The sequence below is a fragment of the Cotesia typhae genome, unplaced genomic scaffold, assembly GCF_013202065.1.
Source record: "Cotesia typhae breed Kobodo isofemale line unplaced genomic scaffold, CoteBio_Ctyphae scaffold_152, whole genome shotgun sequence".
Classification (NCBI taxonomy): Eukaryota; Metazoa; Arthropoda; class Insecta; order Hymenoptera; family Braconidae; genus Cotesia; species Cotesia typhae.
This window is the reverse complement of record NW_027423776.1, coordinates 7,922,018-7,942,458: the sequence shown is the minus strand read 5'-3', so window position 1 is coordinate 7,942,458 and position 20,441 is coordinate 7,922,018. Positions and strand designations below refer to the sequence as shown.

General features: G+C 29.3%; 5 protein-coding genes and 2 non-coding genes across 7 annotated transcripts; 2 read left to right on the top strand and 5 right to left on the bottom strand.

The window, feature by feature from the left end:
* Positions 1–798: 798 nt before the first annotated feature.
* Positions 799–4,127, bottom strand: LOC141536375 (uncharacterized). Its single transcript, XM_074256852.1, has 9 exons — positions 3,986–4,127; positions 3,689–3,918; positions 2,701–2,742; positions 2,253–2,570; positions 2,043–2,132; positions 1,724–1,870; positions 1,405–1,600; positions 1,127–1,311; positions 799–984 (listed from the first exon to the last, which is right to left on the bottom strand). Exons 3-9 carry the CDS (start codon positions 2,719–2,721, stop codon positions 799–801), a joined length of 1,143 nt encoding a protein of 380 aa, XP_074112953.1. The 5' UTR covers positions 2,722–2,742; positions 3,689–3,918; positions 3,986–4,127.
* A 260-nt stretch (positions 4,128–4,387) lies between these two features.
* On the top strand, positions 4,388–10,303 carry LOC141536488 (uncharacterized). The gene is made up of 6 exons (XM_074257037.1): positions 4,388–4,611; positions 7,570–8,010; positions 8,080–8,462; positions 8,535–8,812; positions 8,905–9,506; positions 9,725–10,303. Exons 1-6 carry the CDS (start codon positions 4,577–4,579, stop codon positions 10,155–10,157), a joined length of 2,172 nt encoding a protein of 723 aa, XP_074113138.1. The 5' UTR covers positions 4,388–4,576; the 3' UTR covers positions 10,158–10,303.
* Positions 4,689–4,760, bottom strand: Trnaa-ugc (transfer RNA alanine (anticodon UGC)). Its single transcript has one exon. It is a non-coding gene; the product is annotated as a tRNA-Ala (tRNA).
* Trnal-aag (transfer RNA leucine (anticodon AAG)) lies at positions 6,675–6,756 on the bottom strand. The gene has a single exon. It is a non-coding gene; the product is annotated as a tRNA-Leu (tRNA).
* Positions 10,304–10,824: 521 nt separating the features above from the next.
* Positions 10,825–12,101, top strand: Pdcd-5 (programmed cell death 5). Its single transcript, XM_074257056.1, is given in 5 exon segments — positions 10,825–11,010; positions 11,356–11,467; positions 11,562–11,699; positions 11,702–11,724; positions 11,813–12,101. Coding segments are annotated over 5 exon segments (384 nt in total). The 5' UTR covers positions 10,825–10,944; the 3' UTR covers positions 11,858–12,101.
* On the bottom strand, positions 11,881–15,245 carry Tmx3 (Thioredoxin-related transmembrane protein 3). Its single transcript, XM_074257049.1, has 9 exons — positions 15,011–15,245; positions 14,633–14,721; positions 14,361–14,524; positions 13,975–14,158; positions 13,712–13,856; positions 13,398–13,638; positions 13,004–13,196; positions 12,719–12,920; positions 11,881–12,502 (listed from the first exon to the last, which is right to left on the bottom strand). Exons 1-9 carry the CDS (start codon positions 15,051–15,053, stop codon positions 12,468–12,470), a joined length of 1,296 nt encoding a protein of 431 aa, XP_074113150.1. The 5' UTR covers positions 15,054–15,245; the 3' UTR covers positions 11,881–12,467.
* Positions 15,246–15,709: 464 nt separating this feature from the next.
* Positions 15,710–20,297, bottom strand: LOC141536374 (uncharacterized). The gene is given in 4 exon segments (XM_074256851.1): positions 15,710–16,919; positions 17,392–17,980; positions 17,983–18,486; positions 18,554–20,297. Coding segments are annotated over 4 exon segments (4,047 nt in total).
* Positions 20,298–20,441: the final 144 nt, after the last annotated feature.

Below are 20,441 nucleotides of genomic sequence, written 5' to 3'. Positions count from 1 at the left end.
ATTTTTGAAAATTTTAAGATTAATTTTAACATGAAAATTAATTTAGCGGATATTAAATAATTTTAATAATTTTTCTAATAAATAAATTACTGCATTAAAAAAATAAAAAAAACATGGATATTTAGAAATTTTAATAAATTAAAAGTGCAATTCTTTTAAAATAATTTTTCGGAACAAATTTTTTTGTTAAATAAAATAAAAAAATGGTCAAGTGACAGCTAGCTTTAATATCATATTTTAACTTGATGGTTGTAAAAAAAAATTTTTAATTATCAGATATCTGCTAAATTTACACTTATGTTATTTTTGTAATTTAAAAATTTTATGGATAAATAATTGATGTAAAAAAATTATGCAAAATTGAAAATTGTCATTGAATCTATTGAAAAAATAACTGAATAATATTAAAATCTTAATGTAAACTTTTTATGACTTATCATTGAATGTAAATAATGGAATTTTTTCAATTATTTAGATGAAAATTATTAAAAATAATTATTTTTTCTTTCCTCTTTCATTTGAAGAACGACCTTGATATCCGGTTGATTTTTTACGACGATACACTTTTCCATGACTGAGAATTGGTTTTGGAGAAGTGGAAATTGTAATACCAAAAGAGCGGGTATTATTATCATGATTTTGATCGCATGATTTTATTGGTTTTCGTCGGATTTAATGGTTGTGTCATCATTTTTGTTTCGCCCGAAAAATTGCTCTACGATAAAAATTGATTTCAATGAATCATGAATTTACAAAAATTGAAAGCTAAAATAAAAGGCTAAATGACAATTCGCATAATTACAATAATTTAATTATGTACTCACGATCATTATCGTTATCAATCGGCTCTGGGCTTGAGCTTTTTGAGCTCAACGGTGAATAAAAAGCTGTGTCTCCATCTTCAGTACTTTTTGGGGAGTAATAATCTTGTGACTCTTCAGAATATTTTTTGACTAAATGTTCATTTCCATTTAATCTTTTTTTCTATAATATTTATTTATTTTATTTATAGTGTGATAGTATAAATTATAATTATTGTTACAATAAAGCTAGTGAAACATATAATAAATGTCAAGCGAAATAAAAGCGAGTTGTCATATAGCCGGCCATAAAAAATAAATCTTACTTCAAGCAAAGATTCATACTGTTGCATTATCAAATTTTGTTGAGGATCTGGTTCAAAATCATCTACAATATTTTTTATCGAATCAGCGTCGTTCAGTAACTCCGTAACTTCTGCTTGTATTTCTTGTTCATCCTCATCAGGTACCTCGTCGTCAGATCCATCTAATTCTTCACTTTTTCTACTTGCTGTAATAATAAAATTACATTTAAAAAAAAAAAAAAAAAAAAAAATTAACCCACAAAAACATAGTTCTTATTAATGAATACTGAAATAATTACGTACAATATGAAAACTTTTATCATCATCGTCAGACGGATATATGGAACTATTCGGATTAATCCTAGATTTAAAAAGTTCATATTCAGCATCAGATTCGTCAGATGATTGAGAATAATCTGAGCTGACTTCTGAAAATTTGCGTTTAGAATCTCCATCCACACCAGCAATCAATGGTTCTGTTACTGGTCTTGGATCCTATAAAAAAGAAACCAGTGATTTAAGAACCTTATTTATTGATTGATAAATAAATAAATAAATTTAAACATACAAATACAATAATAAATTCAATCAAAGACCAAACAATACAAATAAACTTACAGTTTCGTTATTGGTGTGCAGACGAATCCTCGTCGGCGATGGCGAGGATTTCATTTTACCAGCATCAAGACAAGACAGACTGGATAAAGTAATTTGAATCGACTTCAATAAGCTTCTCTTAGCTTCATTTATCCGTAAACTTCTGTCCTATACCCCCACCATCACTACGATATTATTACATTCAGGATACCTCAAAGGATATAATATAATTATATAGTCTACACAAAGGTCTAGAGTCTAGACAATTAAACTATCTACAACAAGCATTTATCACAAACAATAAAAAAAAAAAAAAAAAAAAAAAAAAAAGTCATCTTACCCGTAAATTTGGTTTTATATTTCTCATTCTTTTACCACCATTCAATCGGATTACTCGCAAGCGTCTTCGTGTTTTTTGTAAAGATTTAACCTGCGACAATAAATTATTTAAAAGATAAAAAAAAATTAAATTAAAAATATTTTTAACTTTTATTTTGTTATTAAAATAACAAGATAAAAAAAAATTAATAAAATAGTGTATAATACTTACAATGTCAACCGGTTGAATCTGAGGGGATCCAAAAACCCAAGCTCCGATGTTCCATGTTAATCTGAAGCTACGTAAAATAACTAAACTTGGTAGAAAAAATATCCAAGGTAGTGGTCTAACCAATTCCATCGTTTTAAATGATTTTCCATTTTCCTCAGCAATTATTTCACTATAGGGTAAACTCCATTGTGCTGTTTTTTCAACAATATTTAAACTGCGATCGATAAATCTTATCAGCAATTGTCCTATGGTCAAATGAGATATTTTATCTAAAGACCAGGCCATTGCATCACCGACACTCTCAGCCATTTTTGTTATCTAAAAAATTAATTTAATACTCGTTATTCATTATACGCAAAACTCAAATACTAAATTAAATTTAACAATTACTAGTTTATACGGATTAATTCATTAATTTAGATAATAAATTAATTTTTTATATACTCACAGTAAAAGACCACAACGACATTTTGATTATCTTAAGAGGACTCTGTAACACGAGACAAAATACTTTAGACAGTAATTAATAACGAGGGATAAATGATAAATAAACAATAATAATTATTGTAGATAATTTATGTATATCTACATAGCCTTTGACGACCTTTCAATCAATACTTTGCTCTTTTATTTTTGTATCCTATTCTTAATGGCTCAATATAAGTTAAATCCTTGTAACATAATTACTTAGAATTTTTATCTTTAGTAAATACAACCCAATAAGAAATAAAAATTAATAATAATAATAATAATAATAATAATAATATCCGCTAAGTTTTGGCTTATCTAACTATTTAAGAATGTCTCATTTAATAAAAAAAATCTATTTATAAATATGCGTGCTCTTAAGAACTTAGTGAGCAAGTACAAAGTTCGCAGATTATTTACAAATACATTCCGGTGATTTTAATCAATTAATCTACCGTAAGCTGAATTTATTTTTTTTTTTTCAACCAATAATCAATCGATAATCTTCTATTTTATGACATTAAAGTTAGCTGTCACTTGACCATTTTTTAATTTTATATAACAAAAAAAATTATCTTAAAAAAATTTCATTATTAAATTTATTAAAATTTCTAAATGTCCATTTTTTTAATGCAGTAATTTATTTATTAGAAAAATTAGTAAAATTATTAAATATCTGCTAAATTAATTTTCATAGCTAAATTTAATGTCATTTCTATTTTTAATAATTTCAAAAAATATTTTAGGAATACTCATTGAAAAATTTTATCGTGAATAAGATTGTTCTATTAAATTTTATTTTCATAAAATAAATATTTATAAATATCGTTCCTTAATATAATTATCAACATATTTTGAGTAATACCGTTATCGTGTTTTTCTTTAAATCCTGTTGACCATTGACTCATCATCATAATTTAAGATATAATAATAATAAATAAAAAATAGAACTAAAATTAACGACTTACTTATCTTGAGTTATTTTTTAGTTGTTGCTATCGATTCGCCAGTGTAAAATCAATATCAATATAAGGTCTTCTTAAATGATGCCAGTTTACGTTAGGCGTAACTGCGTCAATGATTTTACAAATGCTATCTTACTTGAATTCCAGATTTAGACTGCTGCAAATTCTAGACACAAGTCATCAGTACGCACTACCAAACTTGAAGAAGACACAAGACGCACTGGCATGACTATCTGCAAGAAAACAAAAATGTTTAGTATACTTATATGATGGCTGTATGTGTACACTTATATATCTTACCGAATGCTTTTAAAATGAATAGGAAAAACAAGTGGGGAGACCTTTGACCAAAAGTTAATAAGCATTACGATTCGCGCCAATATTGTTTACAAATATGCGAAAACAAACGAAGATATACGATTTATTTAAGCGGGTGAATTTAAATTCAACAGTTCCAGGTTTGAAGTTACTAGTTGACAGCCGCACTAATTCAATAAGATCTGTAATTAAAACTTATATTATAATGTACATAATTTAAAATAATTAAAAAAAAAAAAATCTATAAATTATTGATTTTTTTTTACAGACTTTTTGGAGCTCTTTTTCATAGCATCAGCTGTAGAGTGACACAGTTTTAACCGAATTGATATGCAGGAGTCTTAAGTATTTCTTTGCAGCTGCGCAGAGTTGTTAGACTACTAAACTCCTTATTAGAATCTGCAATGTCCAGTTACGTTAATATAAACGTGTGGCAAGGGTTCTTTAGAGAATTAAAAAACAATTCAATTTACATAGTTTAACGATTATAATATTTTCAAGTTTTTTAAATTCATCGTTGTCTTCATTGGTATTTTATCTCGCACAAGAATATTTTACACCAACAATTATGCTATGGGTGAAAGAAAACGCGAACGTGTTCCAAAAAGGTATATTATTTTTATTCATTTTATCTTAACTCCAAAATTGATAAGAATTATTATGATAAAAAAAATTGATAAAAAATTGGAGATGCCGGGGATTGAACCCGGGGCCTTTCACATGCAAAGCGAACGCTCTACCACTGAGCTACATCCCCAAGTTAAGAATCTTTGCTTCTAATTTTATATATAAATTTTTGCATTGCTAAAAATTCGGAAATAATTACATCAACTCTATTTTTTACGACTAAGTCAACAATTAAATGTTTTTTTTTTCCCGCAATTGCATAAATAAAATTCCTAGAGCAATTTTTTTTTATAAATTGTAAAAATACAAATCAAAAATATTTAACTAGATATTTTTAAAATTTGTCTTAAAATTTATTATTCAAGATCCTAATAAATATTACTAACTGATTAGCTTATAAAGATATTGTAGTATTAACAATACTGTAAATCTTGAATTATTATTTACTTCGGTAACTATAAATTCTCTAGCTATCTATGAATAATTGTAATTTTTAATACTTTGCAATCATTTAATGATAATATGGTTTATATATTCAGCTAATTTATTGTTGTTGCCATTATTTTTTTATGCTACATACTTAAAGCTGTTTATAACAAACTGTCAGAGATCAACTTTAATCGATAATCGCTATAACCAATTACATATATAAAGATGTAAAAAAAAGCTACTATTATTGAATAAAAATTTTATGATGAATAAAAAAATCAATGGGCTGGCAACTTTACTTATTGTTGGTTCAACAGAATATTTTTGTTGCTTCTTTTTATTCAATAGTCCGTCAATCTATCTAGATGTAATTAAAAATTCCTTGAAGCTATTTTATTCTATAAATAAGACAAGGCAATTAAAATAGTAATTTTATAAAGTAAAATAAAAAAAAATCGGGAAAGGTCTAAGCTTTAATGAAAATTGACTGTATTCACCGGTTCATTACTTAAAAACTAATTCGGGCCACTATAGTTACGTGATTTGCAAGCATTAAGTTCGATTGAAATGAACCGCAGAATAATCAATTCGTTACGGATGAAAATTAACTTTTGATAATATGTCTTAAAAATTATCGTATGACCTGATTGTTATGTGGAGCGATATTGTGATAATGATAACACTGTTTTTGACATTAACTTGTTATCAGTTAGTATAATAGAATAAACCTGTTGACAGTCGAGTGTATTTTGTACTCTGAATATAAATTTGCAGTATAGTAAAAATTTTACAATTTTAATAAATAACTACTTTAATAATAATTATTATTATTATATCATGAACGGACGAATTAATATTCATTTTATGAAGAAAAAAAAAATAGAATAATTGAAGCATTTTAAAATAAAAATAGACGAGTGGATGAGATAAGAGACCTCGCGTGTCTCAAGAAGTCTCAACACAATAAAAGTTCTAGTAGACGCGTTTATGCGAGATTTAATCACGCAACTTAGTGGTAGAATTATAATTGGGCTGGTGGATTTATACGAGTGTGTAGCGATAATTGTGCGTGTCAAGACCTGAATAGTAACACACGAATGTTCGGCTCGCTCCTTAGTGCGGTCTTACGGGCCAATAATATCTTCACTTACCCTAAATATGTAAATTTATTAGGGGGATGTTTAAATTGAGGTCACCAGGTCGAATTCTGACCCTGCCTACTAAACATAACAGTGCTGAGCCGTAACTCATGACGAATGATGACTCCGTTTCTCAAACTTTTGGTCAATGGCATAGATCACGACTATGTCCAGATATCTAATTGTTGTAGTATATATTTATTTAGTCCAACTCTATTACTTTTTAATTTTAATGTAATTAAAAATAATCAGAAAGAAACGGTTATTTTAATTTTTTAGAAAATCGAGCGAGCACTCGCCAAAGATTTAAACTTACTCAGACCCTTACTATTCAGAACGTTTTGCACTGATTGATCCATAATTGATTAAGTATCAGCACGTAGAATTGTCTTTGATGATCTCAGTAGCTCCAAAATGAAAAATATGATAAAATTTAATAAACCAATGATCAATTTAAGTGAATTGCACAAAAAATTTGGCAGCGGTGGGATTTGAACCCACGCCTCCGAAGAGACTGGTGCCTTAAACCAGCGCCTTAGACCGCTCGGCCACGCTACCGCCCTTTTTTTGGCCAGGCCTCTGGTTGGAGATCGATTGGTGATTCTTTAAGGAATTGTTTACATAAAACCAAAAAAAAAATTGTCCTTTTTTTGGTCGGACTTTAGATTGGAGATCTTGTTGCGATTTGCTACTTGCTTGTTGTAATTTATCACAAATTTGAGATCAAATACCTTAAAAATATACTTAATCGATTGATGATCCTTCAAGAAATTGTTTGCATTCAATCAACACTCAATGACATGATAGCGTGATACATTGATATCGGTCCAGACCCAAGCAACCTCGAAGAGACATCGCCGAGGATCTCGCGTCAATACAGCTTGTTCGTGCATAGTAGTCGTTAAATTTTATATCATTTCCAACATTATGTACATGGAACCTAGAGTCTGAAAGAATTTTGCAAAAAAGATATCATGTACATGGATTAAGAGAAAGAAAGAAAAATAGTATGTACGATGGGGTGAAAACGGGTGTGAAAACTTTTGTATACAAGGTAGATCGATCCATCTCGTCTGGAAGACTCCAACATTTTATATCTTTCTCTTTCTCTCTACTGCTTCGTCTTCTCGTTTATGTAGAGGCATGCCGAGCCTGTACGTACCACCCTCTTCCTGTTCTTCGACGTGGATCCCTCGACCCCACCTTGGTTTGCTTCTAGGGAAACTTGGACTGCAAGGTATCTCAGTTTGTGCTGGGCAACCACCCAGGTTGATTTACCTAAAACAATAACTAAAATTAGTTATAAAAGTTTCAAAATGTAATTGTAAAAAATTATATAGTAATTAAAAATAAATAAAAATATATTTACAGACGTAGACCATCGCTACGAGGAGCTCATAAGTCCTCTTCAGATTCTGAGGTAGCTCTGTTAAAATTTCGAGATCGCAAGACTAGAGCTCGGGATTTGCTCCCATGGCCAAAAGCTCTCGAAACACTTACGGTCGACGAACTCGCACGCTACAGGCGTAAGCGAGTACCAGATAGTCCAAAGGACACCTTGGGAGCTCGTAACTATGGAGACAATGACCATGAATTCAAAAATCTTTCTACGGAATATAGGAGAGCTTTTAAAGCTACCAGTGAAGAATCACTATTGAGAGCCGACGATGAAAAAATTTTTGCTCACAACTTTGCTAGCAATTATTCTATTCAATCAATAAACAATCCAAAAGTTAATATCAATGACAAGTCCATGGAAGCTATTGAAATTTCTCGGGATCCTGATGTTGCAAAACGGTCACCTATTCGCAGGTAATAAAAAAACTGATTAAAATAAAAATAATTAATTTTTATAATGATCAATTAATTTTACTTTCTAAGAGGGACAAGTTTGAAACACGGTGGTGCATTCTATACCGACACTGAGTCAGCAAACTATAAAATATATGAAGGTATCCACCGTGCAAAACTGGCACGCCGGCCGACTTCCTTGAAGATGGAGGGAGACATGCGAACTGTCACGGAACAGTGTGAGAAATTCATCGAGTGGTTGAACGTCAGTAGACCAGAGCTCGCACGTATACCAACTAATTTAAAACTAGAAGGACAATTTGAGACGTCTACGGAGAATCATGACCAGTATGTGCCATTCGTTGGAGCCAGAAGACCGGAAATACTTTGTCAAAGAGCTCATCTGAAACTAGAAGGAGAATCGAATTTTATTCCCGAGTATACTGCTGTTTTTAAACCTCATACTACTCGAGGTATGTCAATATAATTAACGTTTTAATTTTATTTTTGAGCTCATGTAAAATTTTGTATATTATTTTATACAGAAAAAAGATCTCTAAAAGTGCCAGAGTCACACTTAAAATCTGGAGGAGAATTTACTGGCAGAACTGGGCATTATCAAAATTTCCTCGATCCACAAGGTGCAGTGCCTATGGATCAGAGTCAAGATGATGTTATCCATCAGATTGAAGATTCAAAACTGCAATTGGAACGTCAAGAACAGGAATGGAAGAAAGAAGAAGACATGAACATGCTGGTTTCCAAACTGGAAGATCTCAAAGGACCACCTCTGGGAATACCTGAATACAAAGATGCCTACAAAGTAAATATATTGTTTTTATCATAAATAAAATTTTTTAATAATGAAAAATTAGACTAGAAAAAAAAATGAAATAATATAAAAAATTTATTTAGGACTTTCCACGAGAAAGACCAAAATTATTAAAACCCGAGGATGAAATAGGTCGCGCAGATGGCTCGAAAGTTAATTCATTAAATACAGGAAAATTTTCAACAAAAATTGACCAGGATCCTGAGTACAAATCCATGTATCTCGATAGAGGCCAACCAATTTATCGCAAGCCACCATTGTCACGAAGACCATCAATAGCTTCGTCAGGTTTCAATAGACGTCTAGTACCTGATTTACGACAGTATCATCCGACTAGTGAAGTTAGATCTCAATATGTGCCTTATGGTAATGTACCACGAACAGAAACACTTAGAAGGCCAGTTAATTTACGTCCTGAAGGTGACATGAATCTTCATCCAGAGTATCGTGACGCTTATTGTACAAAACGAGACTACTCAGTCACAGATGACAAATACCAACATCGTGATCGTAGTCTCACTGATTTTCGTAGACACCAAAATAATTGGCTCATTAATAATGAGAATAACAACGATGATCAACGGGGTGTAGAATATTCTGAGTACGATCAAAATGCATTCCAAGTACTTCACTCACGAACTCAAGATGATACTGTTGTCAATAAACCGCCTGTTAGAAGGAGAAGGTAAATATTTATGACATTGAAGTTAGCCGTCACTTTACTATTTTTTAATTTTTTTTAACAAATAAATTTGTTCTAAAAAATTGCAATTTTTAATTTTTACAAATTTTTACATGTCAATTTTTGTTTTATTTCTTTTGTGTCATAATTTATTTGTTTAAAAAATTATCAAATATCTGTTAAATTAATTAAATGTAAAATAATAATTGCCTGATTTTTAGAGGATCAAAGGGGTCAATGCAAGTATCAAGACCAAATAAATTGGATTTAACTAATCCAACAACGGACAATTGTTCTCCAAGCCCCTCGTACCGTCTTCATGTTTGCAACGTAGATGATGAACCGCGAGGCTTTCTACCACAACAACGTTCGTCTCTGCAACACAACTCGAGTCCAATACAAGCTTCAGGCATTGACGACATAAGGCCTTATTCTCCGAGCTTTGGAAAAGAATTGAAACATTCTGACAATAATAATCAAGCTTTCGTTGTTCTTGACAATGCTAGTACGTCAGCTGTAAAAGTACCAGAAAGCAGTAGAAAACGTTTTGATAGAAATTACAACTATGAAAGTAGTGAATCTAGAAGAAGAAGTAGAAATAAGACATCGTCTAATTGGATGCCTCCATGGTATGATAATACCAATACAACATGAATAATATTTTAAAGTGCCTTAAATAAATTAATCCATTCAATTTTCTTTATATTGATTGAATTGTTTAATAAAATAAAGATTAATTACATACCTTATACACATTATGTATTGCAGACTTTCGATACACTGATTATGATACTAAAGTTAGCCGACGTTTTTGACTTTTGAATTTTTTTTCAACAAATAAATTTGTTCCAAAAAATTATTTTTAAAAAATTGCATTTGTAGTTTTTAAAAATTTTTAAATGTCAATTTTTTTTTGCCATAATTTATTTGTTACAAAAATTCTTAAAATTATCAACTATCTATCTTACTGTGTAAAAAATATTTTTATTCGTAAATTATTATACTTACATTATTTTTTTAAATAATTATACCTATATTCCGTTGTAACTGCTTTATTTTAAAGTAATTAGTTTGTTAATTTTCACCACATAAGAAAAATACACTGCGTAGTTTTTTAACAAAGAACAAAGAGTCAATTACAAAATGGCTTTCTTATATATTAAAGAAACCTTTCTTTTCTTTGTTGTTTACATATTCATTTTCGGTGACGGATTTCCCTTTTTTAATTTGAGCGAACTAAGTAAAATTCCGAGCGATGTCGTTAAGAACCGAACAGCAACGACTCTCAGACCCAACAGGAATGAATCAGAACCATAAATAGACACACTGTGTCGAATAAATTAAACATTGAACATAACCTTATTGTTTAACTGCAGTGTTATCGAGAAATTGTTTATTTATTGACTTAATAATTATAAAATAATTATTTTAAAAATTAATAATGGCTGATCCCGAACTTGAAATGCTTCGACAGCAACGTATGGCCCAACTGCGTTCGCAATATCAGGTAATAATATTTAAATATTTTTTATTTATTGACAGGTAACAATAATTGACTTTAGCTAAGTACTTTCATGACATCAGAAATAGCCGACATCAAACATTTTTTATTTACAAATATTTTTTTTTGTGTCATAATAGTTTAATAATTAAATATTTAATAAATTATTTAGCTTTTTTATTTATTGTGATATTTAAATTGAGAGAAACATAATTTTAAAAATTTTTTTAACAAATAAATTATAGCAAGAAAAATTTATTTTTAAAATTTCATCTTTAGAAGCTCTAAAAAATTATAAATGCAATTATTTATTTTATATATTAAATGTTTTGATTGTTTATAATTTTTTAGGGTGGTGGTGATGAATCTAGTCAAAAAGCTGCTGAAGAACAGAGACAAAAAATCCAAGACATGAAACATTCAATTTTATCTCAAGTATTGGATCAGTCAGCTAGAGCACGGCGTAAGTTAAATAAAATTTGATATTAAATATGACTTTTTTTAATGAACGATAAATTATAAATAATCCTGATTATTAAGCTCTAATTATTCAATAGTGAACACCTTGTCATTGGGTAAGCCAGAAAAGGCAAAAATGGTCGAAGAAATGCTTGTTAATATGGCACAGAGAGGACAATTACCAGGAAAATTAGGTGAAAAAGAACTCATTAGTTTATTAGAAAGTGTTAATCAACAAACACAAAAACAACAACTGTTAAGGTATTATTATCTTTAAATTAACTTAACTTACTAAATTAAATTGAATTTCTCTTTTTACAATAAATAATCATGTTGTTTTTATTTTCAGTTTGACAGAAGACGTGCAGCTTTAGATAGCGACGATGATTTGTAGCAATATTTAAATGAATAAATCGGTTTATTTTTTTTTTTTTTTTTTTTTTGATTAAATTTATTTAATAACACATTTTGTATCAATAAAACTCATCAAAATCGAAAACTTTTTAAATATTCCATATTTATTTAATAATAATTATCTTTTAAATGCTTTTTTTTGTCTATAAAATTCCAAAATGACATTGATTGGAATGCTCATTAAATAAATAATTTTTAATAAATAAAGCTTTTGAAATAAATAATTTTTTTAAATTACACTCGCACACCAAACAATTAATTTAAATTTAAAAATGATGCCTAATAAAGTTTATCTTTATAAATATAAATGACAATAATATCGTTTATATAATACAATGTCGCTTGTATTGTCCTGTGAAAATTCCATACCAAAGATGCATAACTCTATTAAATGTCTCAATTATTAACAAACACTACGCTATTACCAGAACCATAAGCGATTCGGAGTAATTATCGAAGTAATTTTAAATAATATACAAGACAAATTCATAAAAATTGTCACTAATGTACATGGCAATCATTTTTTTCATGAGGTATTCACAAAAATTGATTACTTAAACGCAATATATTAAAAATGTATTTCATTGTTTTTAATCTTTCTTCATATGACTTTTTTCTGCTTCATCTGTAATTAAAAAAAAAAAATTGCATTTAATATATCGTGAGAATAAAATAAATTCCTTACGCTCAAAATATGTCAGGAAATGTCGAAACACAACTCCTGTTCAAAGCGGAACTCAAAATTCCAATTTTAAGAGGTCCATCACGGAAGTTACATTTGGACATATACCCTACTCCGTATATATATTTTCTAAAAATACATAAATAGTTAAAATATAACCTTCTTCATCTTCTTCTTCTTCTCTGGCATCTAAAATATCTGGACAACAAATTCCATATAAAATTAACGAAAAAAATAATGCTGGAAGTCCGAACACCACCATCGTCAATATAGGATTGCCTTTCCACATTGATAGCAATGTTGATTTTGTTTCATACCATGATCGATATATTTGCACTAGTATATTATTTCCTCCGTATCGCTACATTAAATTAAATATATATTATTATTATTATTTTTTTTTTTTAATACAACCCTTGATTAAAAAAATTTTAATGATCTTACTGGTGCACTATCATTGCGTATGTGTTCCAAAAACATCTCAATAGCTTGAGCTGTTAATTCTCCTGGTTCATCGTCAGGTATGTGATGATGATTCGTTTTTGTATTAATTACTATTAAACTAGGCAGAGGCATTTCTGTCATGGCAATACTGTTGATCAATTCGCTGTTAGCAACCCAGCCGAATTGGAAGTGACTGAAAATAAAAATTTATTAAACATAATATTTATTTTATAAAGTGCATTTTCTTTTCTTTTAGTTTATAAGCTAAACTTTATTATGATTGCGATACTTCACAATCGCTGAATTTCTTTAAAAGATAGAAAGTTTTGTTTAAAAATCCTATTAACAAGATTTAACGTACTATACAATGTTAATTAAATAAATTATGACTTACTCGTGATATTTTTCACGTTTTTTCTTAATTACTGACTCAACCATATCTCTAAATTCCAACATATCGGGTGAAACATCTTCAACGGCATTTTCTTCCACTACCGCTAACACGAGATTTTTATTAGTCTTAAACAACTGATGAAGATTACCCCGTGTTATTTTTGGGAATGTTGGAAAACGTTCAGCATTCACCCAAGTATATAAAGTTTCATTTAATGCTTCTATTTCACTTTCATTGTGAGCTGGAGGAATTATTAATGTACATAAAATATCAAGTTTGTAATAAAATGAACTGTAAGTTATTATTTATTTTACCAGTAAAATTGTAATGAGAGTTCTCTTTATAGACGAAAATAACTGGTGTATTTTCTACTGGTGCATGATTACCGACAACATGGGGATGAGATTCATAAAAAAATGCATAAGGTTGAAATGCATCAGCTGTTTTATGGTATAAGTTCTACAAGTAAAATAATATTAATAGTTTAAATAGTTAACGGCCCTAAGGGAACACTTGTTCTAGGGTCGATTGAATTAAATAAATAAAAAAAAAAAAAAAAAATTATTAAATACTTTACCCATAAAGGTCCAAATTTTTCTCCGACGTACAAAAAGTATAAGTCATGCTGATTTTTTATAGTGTTAAAACTTTGCCGTTTTGTTATTTCTTGAACGGGTGGACCACTTAATCTCAATGCAAATTTAACTATTTCTTCTTTTGTTCTATCGCCATTATAGGTAAAATATTGATCACCTTTCAAACTATCGATAAAAAAAATTAATTATATTAATATTCATAAAAAAAAAAAAAAACCCACTATTAAATATTTATGCAAGTCTATATAGTATCCGGTGATAAAAATGAGCTCATTTCGAGTTTTTTTTTGTGTTTTAAGGACCTTGAAAATGAGGACACCTAGATACCTGATTATTGAAGAATATAAATAATAAATGATAAACATACAATAAAATAGTAGGAAATCCACGTATTTTGAAATTTTGAGCCACATTTGTAAATCTTGTACAATCAACTCGGCCAACTTTTATGGAAGTTGCATAAAGATGTTGAGCCACATGTGCCCAAACAGGATCCAGTCTTTTGCAATGAGCACACCAAGGCGCATACATCTAATTAATTTAAATTTATGAAATGGTTACTCAATTTTATCAATTAATCCTTCGATAAATTTTTCATTCATTTTTACCGTAAATTCGATTGAATTAATTTTGTCTTACCATCACCATCCAATGTCCATCCTTATAAATATCTAGGAATCTATCGCTTAATTCAATAACCCTTGATGCTGCTGTATTAGCAACAAATGCTAAAAAAAATAAATACTCAATATTATTATTATTATTTTAATAATAGAAAATAATTAAAATCTCATTATTCAAATGAACAATATAATTGACATTGTTTTTGTTATAATTATTATTGTAAAAACAAACAATGATTTTTTAAAAGAAAATGACAGCTGATTGTTTATCGATCGTTTCAATAAGGTTATAGTATAGTTACAAAGGTAAACAAAATTTTTAGTAGAAAAAATATCTAATAAATTGTTTTACACATTACATGATAATAAAATAATTTTTTTAATATTTACTTACCACAAAAAAATGTAAAAAAAATTAATTTTAGTAAAGAGACCATTGTTGTGAAGACTAGGATAGTATTTTAATTATTTGGTTCATTAAATATAATCCACACCAAACTTTACGCCTTATTTGTTAGTAAATTTATTTTATCAACATCTGTATGAATTATTGATTTGTATTATCATGGAATAGTAATACATTGTCGAAAATTACACTGGTAACACATTATTAAATTAAAAACATACAGTGGATTCTGATTTATATGTTTTATATGTAAATTAGAACTACCAACTCAATAAAGCAATTATAGATTTTGTAGTTTTACAAATTTGGTAACTTTTCTAATTTATGGCGCGAATATTCAAAATTTATTTTATTAAGGTAATTTTTTTTATTTTGTAAAGTTAATTATTATTTTTTATTTATTAATAAAATGTTAATTTATATAACGTATATGTTTTTTTATTAATTAAGTTATAACTAAAAAGATATTTCTAAAAAATTACACTCATAGTTTTTTAATCTAATTATTTCAAATTAGATTTCTTAATCAGGAATAAAAACAAGAAAAATAATAATTAAATTAATGGCTTAGGAAAATTTTTTGAAGAGGTAAGTAAGCAATATTTGATTAATAAAAATTAATATTTATTAAAATTTAATTAACAAAAGTATAACAAACTTATAAAATAAAGTTGAACTTTTACATATTTACACATTTAGCTTTTGAGCAGATTTTTTTCTTGGTTTAGGCACCGGTTTTTCACTTTCAATAACAAAAGTAACATCACTTCTCACAGAGCTTTCACTTTCAATGTGAAAATCATCATTCTTATCAAGAACATAAGTGCCTCCACTTTCTGGACTACTTTCATGTCGTTGATCTCTAAAATCACCTTGACCTAACTCTAGATGATGACTATCTCTAAACTTACCTCTATCTCCTCTATTCCTGGTTTCTTTTAAATCCTTGATACGAATATTAGCCCAAGATCCATTAAATACTCTCTCAGAAACAGTTTTTAATCTTTCACGATTACAATATGCCCCATCGGACATTGTTTTAATATCAACATCTTCATTATTGGGTATCGAAGCACGCTTGTAACTTCTTGAACTTTTGCATTTAATTTTTTCTCCAATACTATGAGAGTAGATATTAAAATTATTATTAAAATTAGAATTATTTAAATCAGTCATTTCAAATATCTCCGATCTAGAACCGGAGGTCGAATTATCTTCTAATGTTGAAAATAACGGCGGTACATAAGGCATCACTTTCTCTTGGCGATGATCTAAATAACGGGGGCTCTCTACTTCCAAATCTCGTATTCCGTTGGCTTCAATATCGTACAATGTTCGTGTGGTAGCACTTTGATTTTGGCTATTTGAAAGAATATTATCAATTTTAGCAATTATACTACTTAGTCTATTGGTGCTGCGTGTTTTAAATTGTCGTTCTGAGTCGTTGAACAATTTTAATCTAGAACGTAAATCTTCACGGCTGTCATTATTCATAATCCCAAAATTTTCTTTGCTTTCTAATTTCATTGAATCATAAGATTTTCTGTGTGAAAGTCTCGGTGCTGTAAATCTACCAATTGAATCAACTAATTTTATTTCCGTATCGTGATTGTTTTGTTGATAATTTATATCTAGTAATTTTAATCCAACAGATTCACCAGTTGATTGTTTATTGAAACGTAATATACATGCTTCAGTAGCAAACCCAAACACTGAATACGCTAAAGCGTGATCATACGGATGATAGTCGACACCAGTGATAACACCGTCTAATAAATTTGTTTGATAAACCGCTATATGCTTGCCGGAATCTGTATTCCATATATTTAATGAAGCACCTTCATTACCACAAAGAATTAGACTGCCACACGGAGATATTCTCGCTGTTGTTTGTACTCTATAAAAATAATTATAATATTTAGATATTAATTATAGCAATTAATAATTATTATAAATAAATTATTATTAGTAATAATACAGAATTTAAAATGACATTAAATTTAGCTGTCACTTGATAATTATTTTAATTTTTTTTAACAAATAAATTATTAAAAAAATGGACTTGTAGAAATTTTAATAAATAAAAAATTCAATTTTTTAAAAATAATTTTTTAGAACAAATTTTTTTTGTTAAAGAAAATTAAAAAATTGTCGAGTGACAGCTAACTGTTATGTCATGAATTTAACAGACATCTAACAATTTTTTAGACTACTAAAATAATTATATTACAATGAAAAATTCAGCAAAAAAATTTTTTACTATATATAGAAGTTTAAAAAAATTATAAGTGCGAATTTTTGAAAATATTTTAATAATAAAAATTATAAAATTTCTGCTAATTTCAGAAAAATTAATTGTAAAATATTACCTTGAATTTTTCAACCCTAAATATCTCTGTAGGACAACACCAGTAGCCAAATCAATCATTCTTAAACCGTTATCACGTGTATGTACCAATAATCTAGACCCCAATGGATGTAATACAATAGTATTGATGACAACATTTACTATTTCACGTATTTTTATTTTACGCGAGATTTTCCAGTCTCTGAAGCCTCCTTTTTTCTTTTTTAAGGTCCAATGAATAATAATACCAACACTGTCAGCCGTCAGAAGATCACCGTCATTTAAAAAACAAATATCATTAACAAAACCATCATGTGTCTCAAGTTCTTGCACTAACTCGTAATTATTATTACCATTTTTACGAGACCAAACTCTGGCTACGTGATCATAACAGCCTGTTACAATTATTTGATGTTTAGACGGTTGAAATTTACCGCAATAGACATAAGACGGATGAGGTAGCATATTTATTTCGTTGATTAATTTATTTTCAACGTCCCAAACTCTCGCTGTTTGATCTGACGAAACTGACAGCAAATAGTTATCCGTTTGGGACCAATCAAGTGCATAAATGAAACTTTTGTGGCCAGAAAATTTGACAAATATTTTTCATCATCTATCTTCCAGACTGTTATCGGATAATCGTACTCTTCACAGTTAACGCAAGCCAAGTACTTGCCATTATTGCTGAAGCAAACGTAAAAACATCCGTTGTCACTGACCTCAGTTTTAAAAAGTAATTCATTAGGTATTTTGCATGATTGAGCTGCTAGACGACTCCACCTCGAGATATTAACGATTTCCGTATTTACAGCCGACTTTGGTGGCTCCGTTTGTTCATCAGAGAACTCATCAAGCGTCAACTGACCATAAAAAACCGGCTCCAGTTTTGGTGGCTCTACTGAAGTAATAGTTACAAATAAAGTACTGGGATACTTATCGCGAGAACCGGATTTCCACCAACTGTAAGGCTCACATCGATATCTGATAGACCTTCGCGAATTTCTTTTTGGTTTATATAACTGGAGTCGTACAAATTTGTCAATATGAGTGACACCATTTGCCCCTACTGGTTTTAAAAATGCCCAAGCTATTTTATACCAACAATTTTCCCCGCCTGAAAAATTTTAAACGTTAAAAAAAAATTATTCTAACTGAATAATAAATAATTTATAAAATATTACCAAAATGATCGTATGTATACGAAGCTTCGGCAAAGCTTGGAAGATCAACAATTTCAAAGAGAATTAATGTTTGACGATTATCCTGATTAACAATCTCATCAAAATCATGCTCAAAAATTAATTCTTCTTCCCAGGACGGTACCATTGATTTATTTTCTCGAAAGTCAAATGTTCCGGTTATCAGCGGTTGTAAATAGCTCTTGGAGTCTTTGCTTGACTTCAAATAATTCCCCGTACTTTCTTCCACAACATGAACAATTACCATCGGATGTTTAGTCACATAATCAGCTATAAGCATATCTGCTCTGTGAATAGTAACTGAAGTATATTTAATTTCACGTTTTATTTCTTCTTTTTTCTTTCTAGTTTTTCTATTTTTACGTTGCAGAGATTTAACATCAATTGACTGAGAACTAATTGTTCCAGATTGCGATCTACTTGAAGAAGACTTTAATTTAGATTTCGCATGTTCTTTTAATTTTTTTTTTAACTTTTCATCTTCCTTCGAAGATAAAACTTCAGGAATTTTCGGAATATCTGAACCTGTCGAGTCTTCACCAGTCGATAGATTCTTTCGTCTGAAATGTTTTACACGTTTCTTCTTTTCTCGCGAAGAACTCTTAGAACTTTTTTTGTGACTGTCAGAATCACGCTCTCGATCGGATACTTTTTGTTTGGGTAAAAATGTCTCTTGATTAATTTCTTCAATATCTGATACATTTGTAAGTCTCTCAACAGATTTCATAACTGGCTTACTTTCAAATTCTTTGCATTTATTTTCCGCCGGTTTGATTTCAATTTTAGTATTTTCTACTGTCCCAAATTCTGTTTCAACAATCAAAACTTGATCTACGTAATCATGATCCGATTCAAATCCTGGATTATTTTCTCCTAATTCATCATCACGTTTGATATTTTCTTCGTTGATAAATTTATTAACCCGTGGGGCTGGAACAGGTTTTTTTGTTCTTGATTTATCGACCCAGGAATTATTTCTTTCTGAGACACTAGACGAAGACACCGATTCTTTTCGAGGAATAACTATGTTAGGAATAACTATGTCTTTAGACCAACGCTTTCGTTGCTTCTTCACTGAATCAACCAAACTCTCTTGTGTCACCTTGTCTAATGGCTTTTGAATACTATTAGAATGATAAGTCATGTCCGGTTCTGTTTCATCATCCTTAAAAGCCATTGTGTCGATAACAGTTTCTTCAATTTCTTTAGGTGACTTGCTAAAATGCTCGCGATGAATATCTACTACGACGATATCGGGCTTCGATTCTACGTCATTAGAACGTACACGCTCAGATCTTTTTAATTTACGTGATTTTCTGGCACTTTTATCCACATTATTTTCACTATTCTCATTTTTATCAATAATCTCTTGAATTTCATCATCTTCCATTCCTTTTTCATTAACGAGATTTTTTTTCGACCCAAAATCAACATCTGAAGACCAATCAGAACTACCGAGAGCTTTAGTACGTTTCATTTTACCGCGTATTAATTTTTTTTTATTAATTACTTCTCTTTTATTACTTTCATCATTTAATTGCAGCGAATTATTTTCAACGTTTTCATTTAACTCTTGTGTTGATTGACTAAAATCTTTACGAAAAGCAGCGCGGAATATTTTTTCCATTTTACTACCAATTCCACCAAATTTACCACTCAAACCCGCACCTCCAGTACTAACTTCTTCTATTATATCTTCACTATTATTTCTCGCTCGTTTCAACATTGTCAATTTATTTGTAAACTTTTTGACAGTTGATTGTATGAACGTTGTTTTTATACAATATACTGACAGGTGCGCTACTACAGCTGCTTACTGTTACATTACGAAACTCGTAACCATGCAACGTACAATCAATATTATTCATAT

Excerpts from the sequence above, each read along its gene's own strand:
- LOC141536375 (XM_074256852.1), bottom strand. The coding sequence starts at position 2,721 with ATGTCGTTGTGGTCTTTTACT. Across the intron at positions 2,133-2,252 it reads AGATTCAACCGGTTGACATT|GTTAAATCTTTACAAAAAAC; the intron begins GTAAGTATTATA and ends TTATTGTCGCAG. Across the intron at positions 1,871-2,042 it reads ATATAAAACCAAATTTACGG|GACAGAAGTTTACGGATAAA; the intron begins GTAAGATGACTT and ends GTGGGGGTATAG.
- LOC141536488 (XM_074257037.1), top strand. The coding sequence starts at position 4,577 with ATGGGTGAAAGAAAACGCGAACGTGTTCCAAAAAG. Across the intron at positions 4,612-7,569 it reads CGCGAACGTGTTCCAAAAAG|ACGTAGACCATCGCTACGAG; the intron begins GTATATTATTTT and ends ATATATTTACAG. Across the intron at positions 9,507-9,724 it reads CCGCCTGTTAGAAGGAGAAG|AGGATCAAAGGGGTCAATGC; the intron begins GTAAATATTTAT and ends CCTGATTTTTAG.
- Tmx3 (XM_074257049.1), bottom strand. The coding sequence starts at position 15,053 with ATGGTCTCTTTACTAAAATTAATTTTTTTTACATTTTTTTGTG. Across the intron at positions 13,639-13,711 it reads CTCTCATTACAATTTTACTG|CTCACAATGAAAGTGAAATA; the intron begins GTAAAATAAATA and ends TAATTCCTCCAG. Across the intron at positions 12,503-12,718 it reads AGAAGAAGAAGATGAAGAAG|ATGAAGCAGAAAAAAGTCAT; the intron begins GTTATATTTTAA and ends TTTTAATTACAG.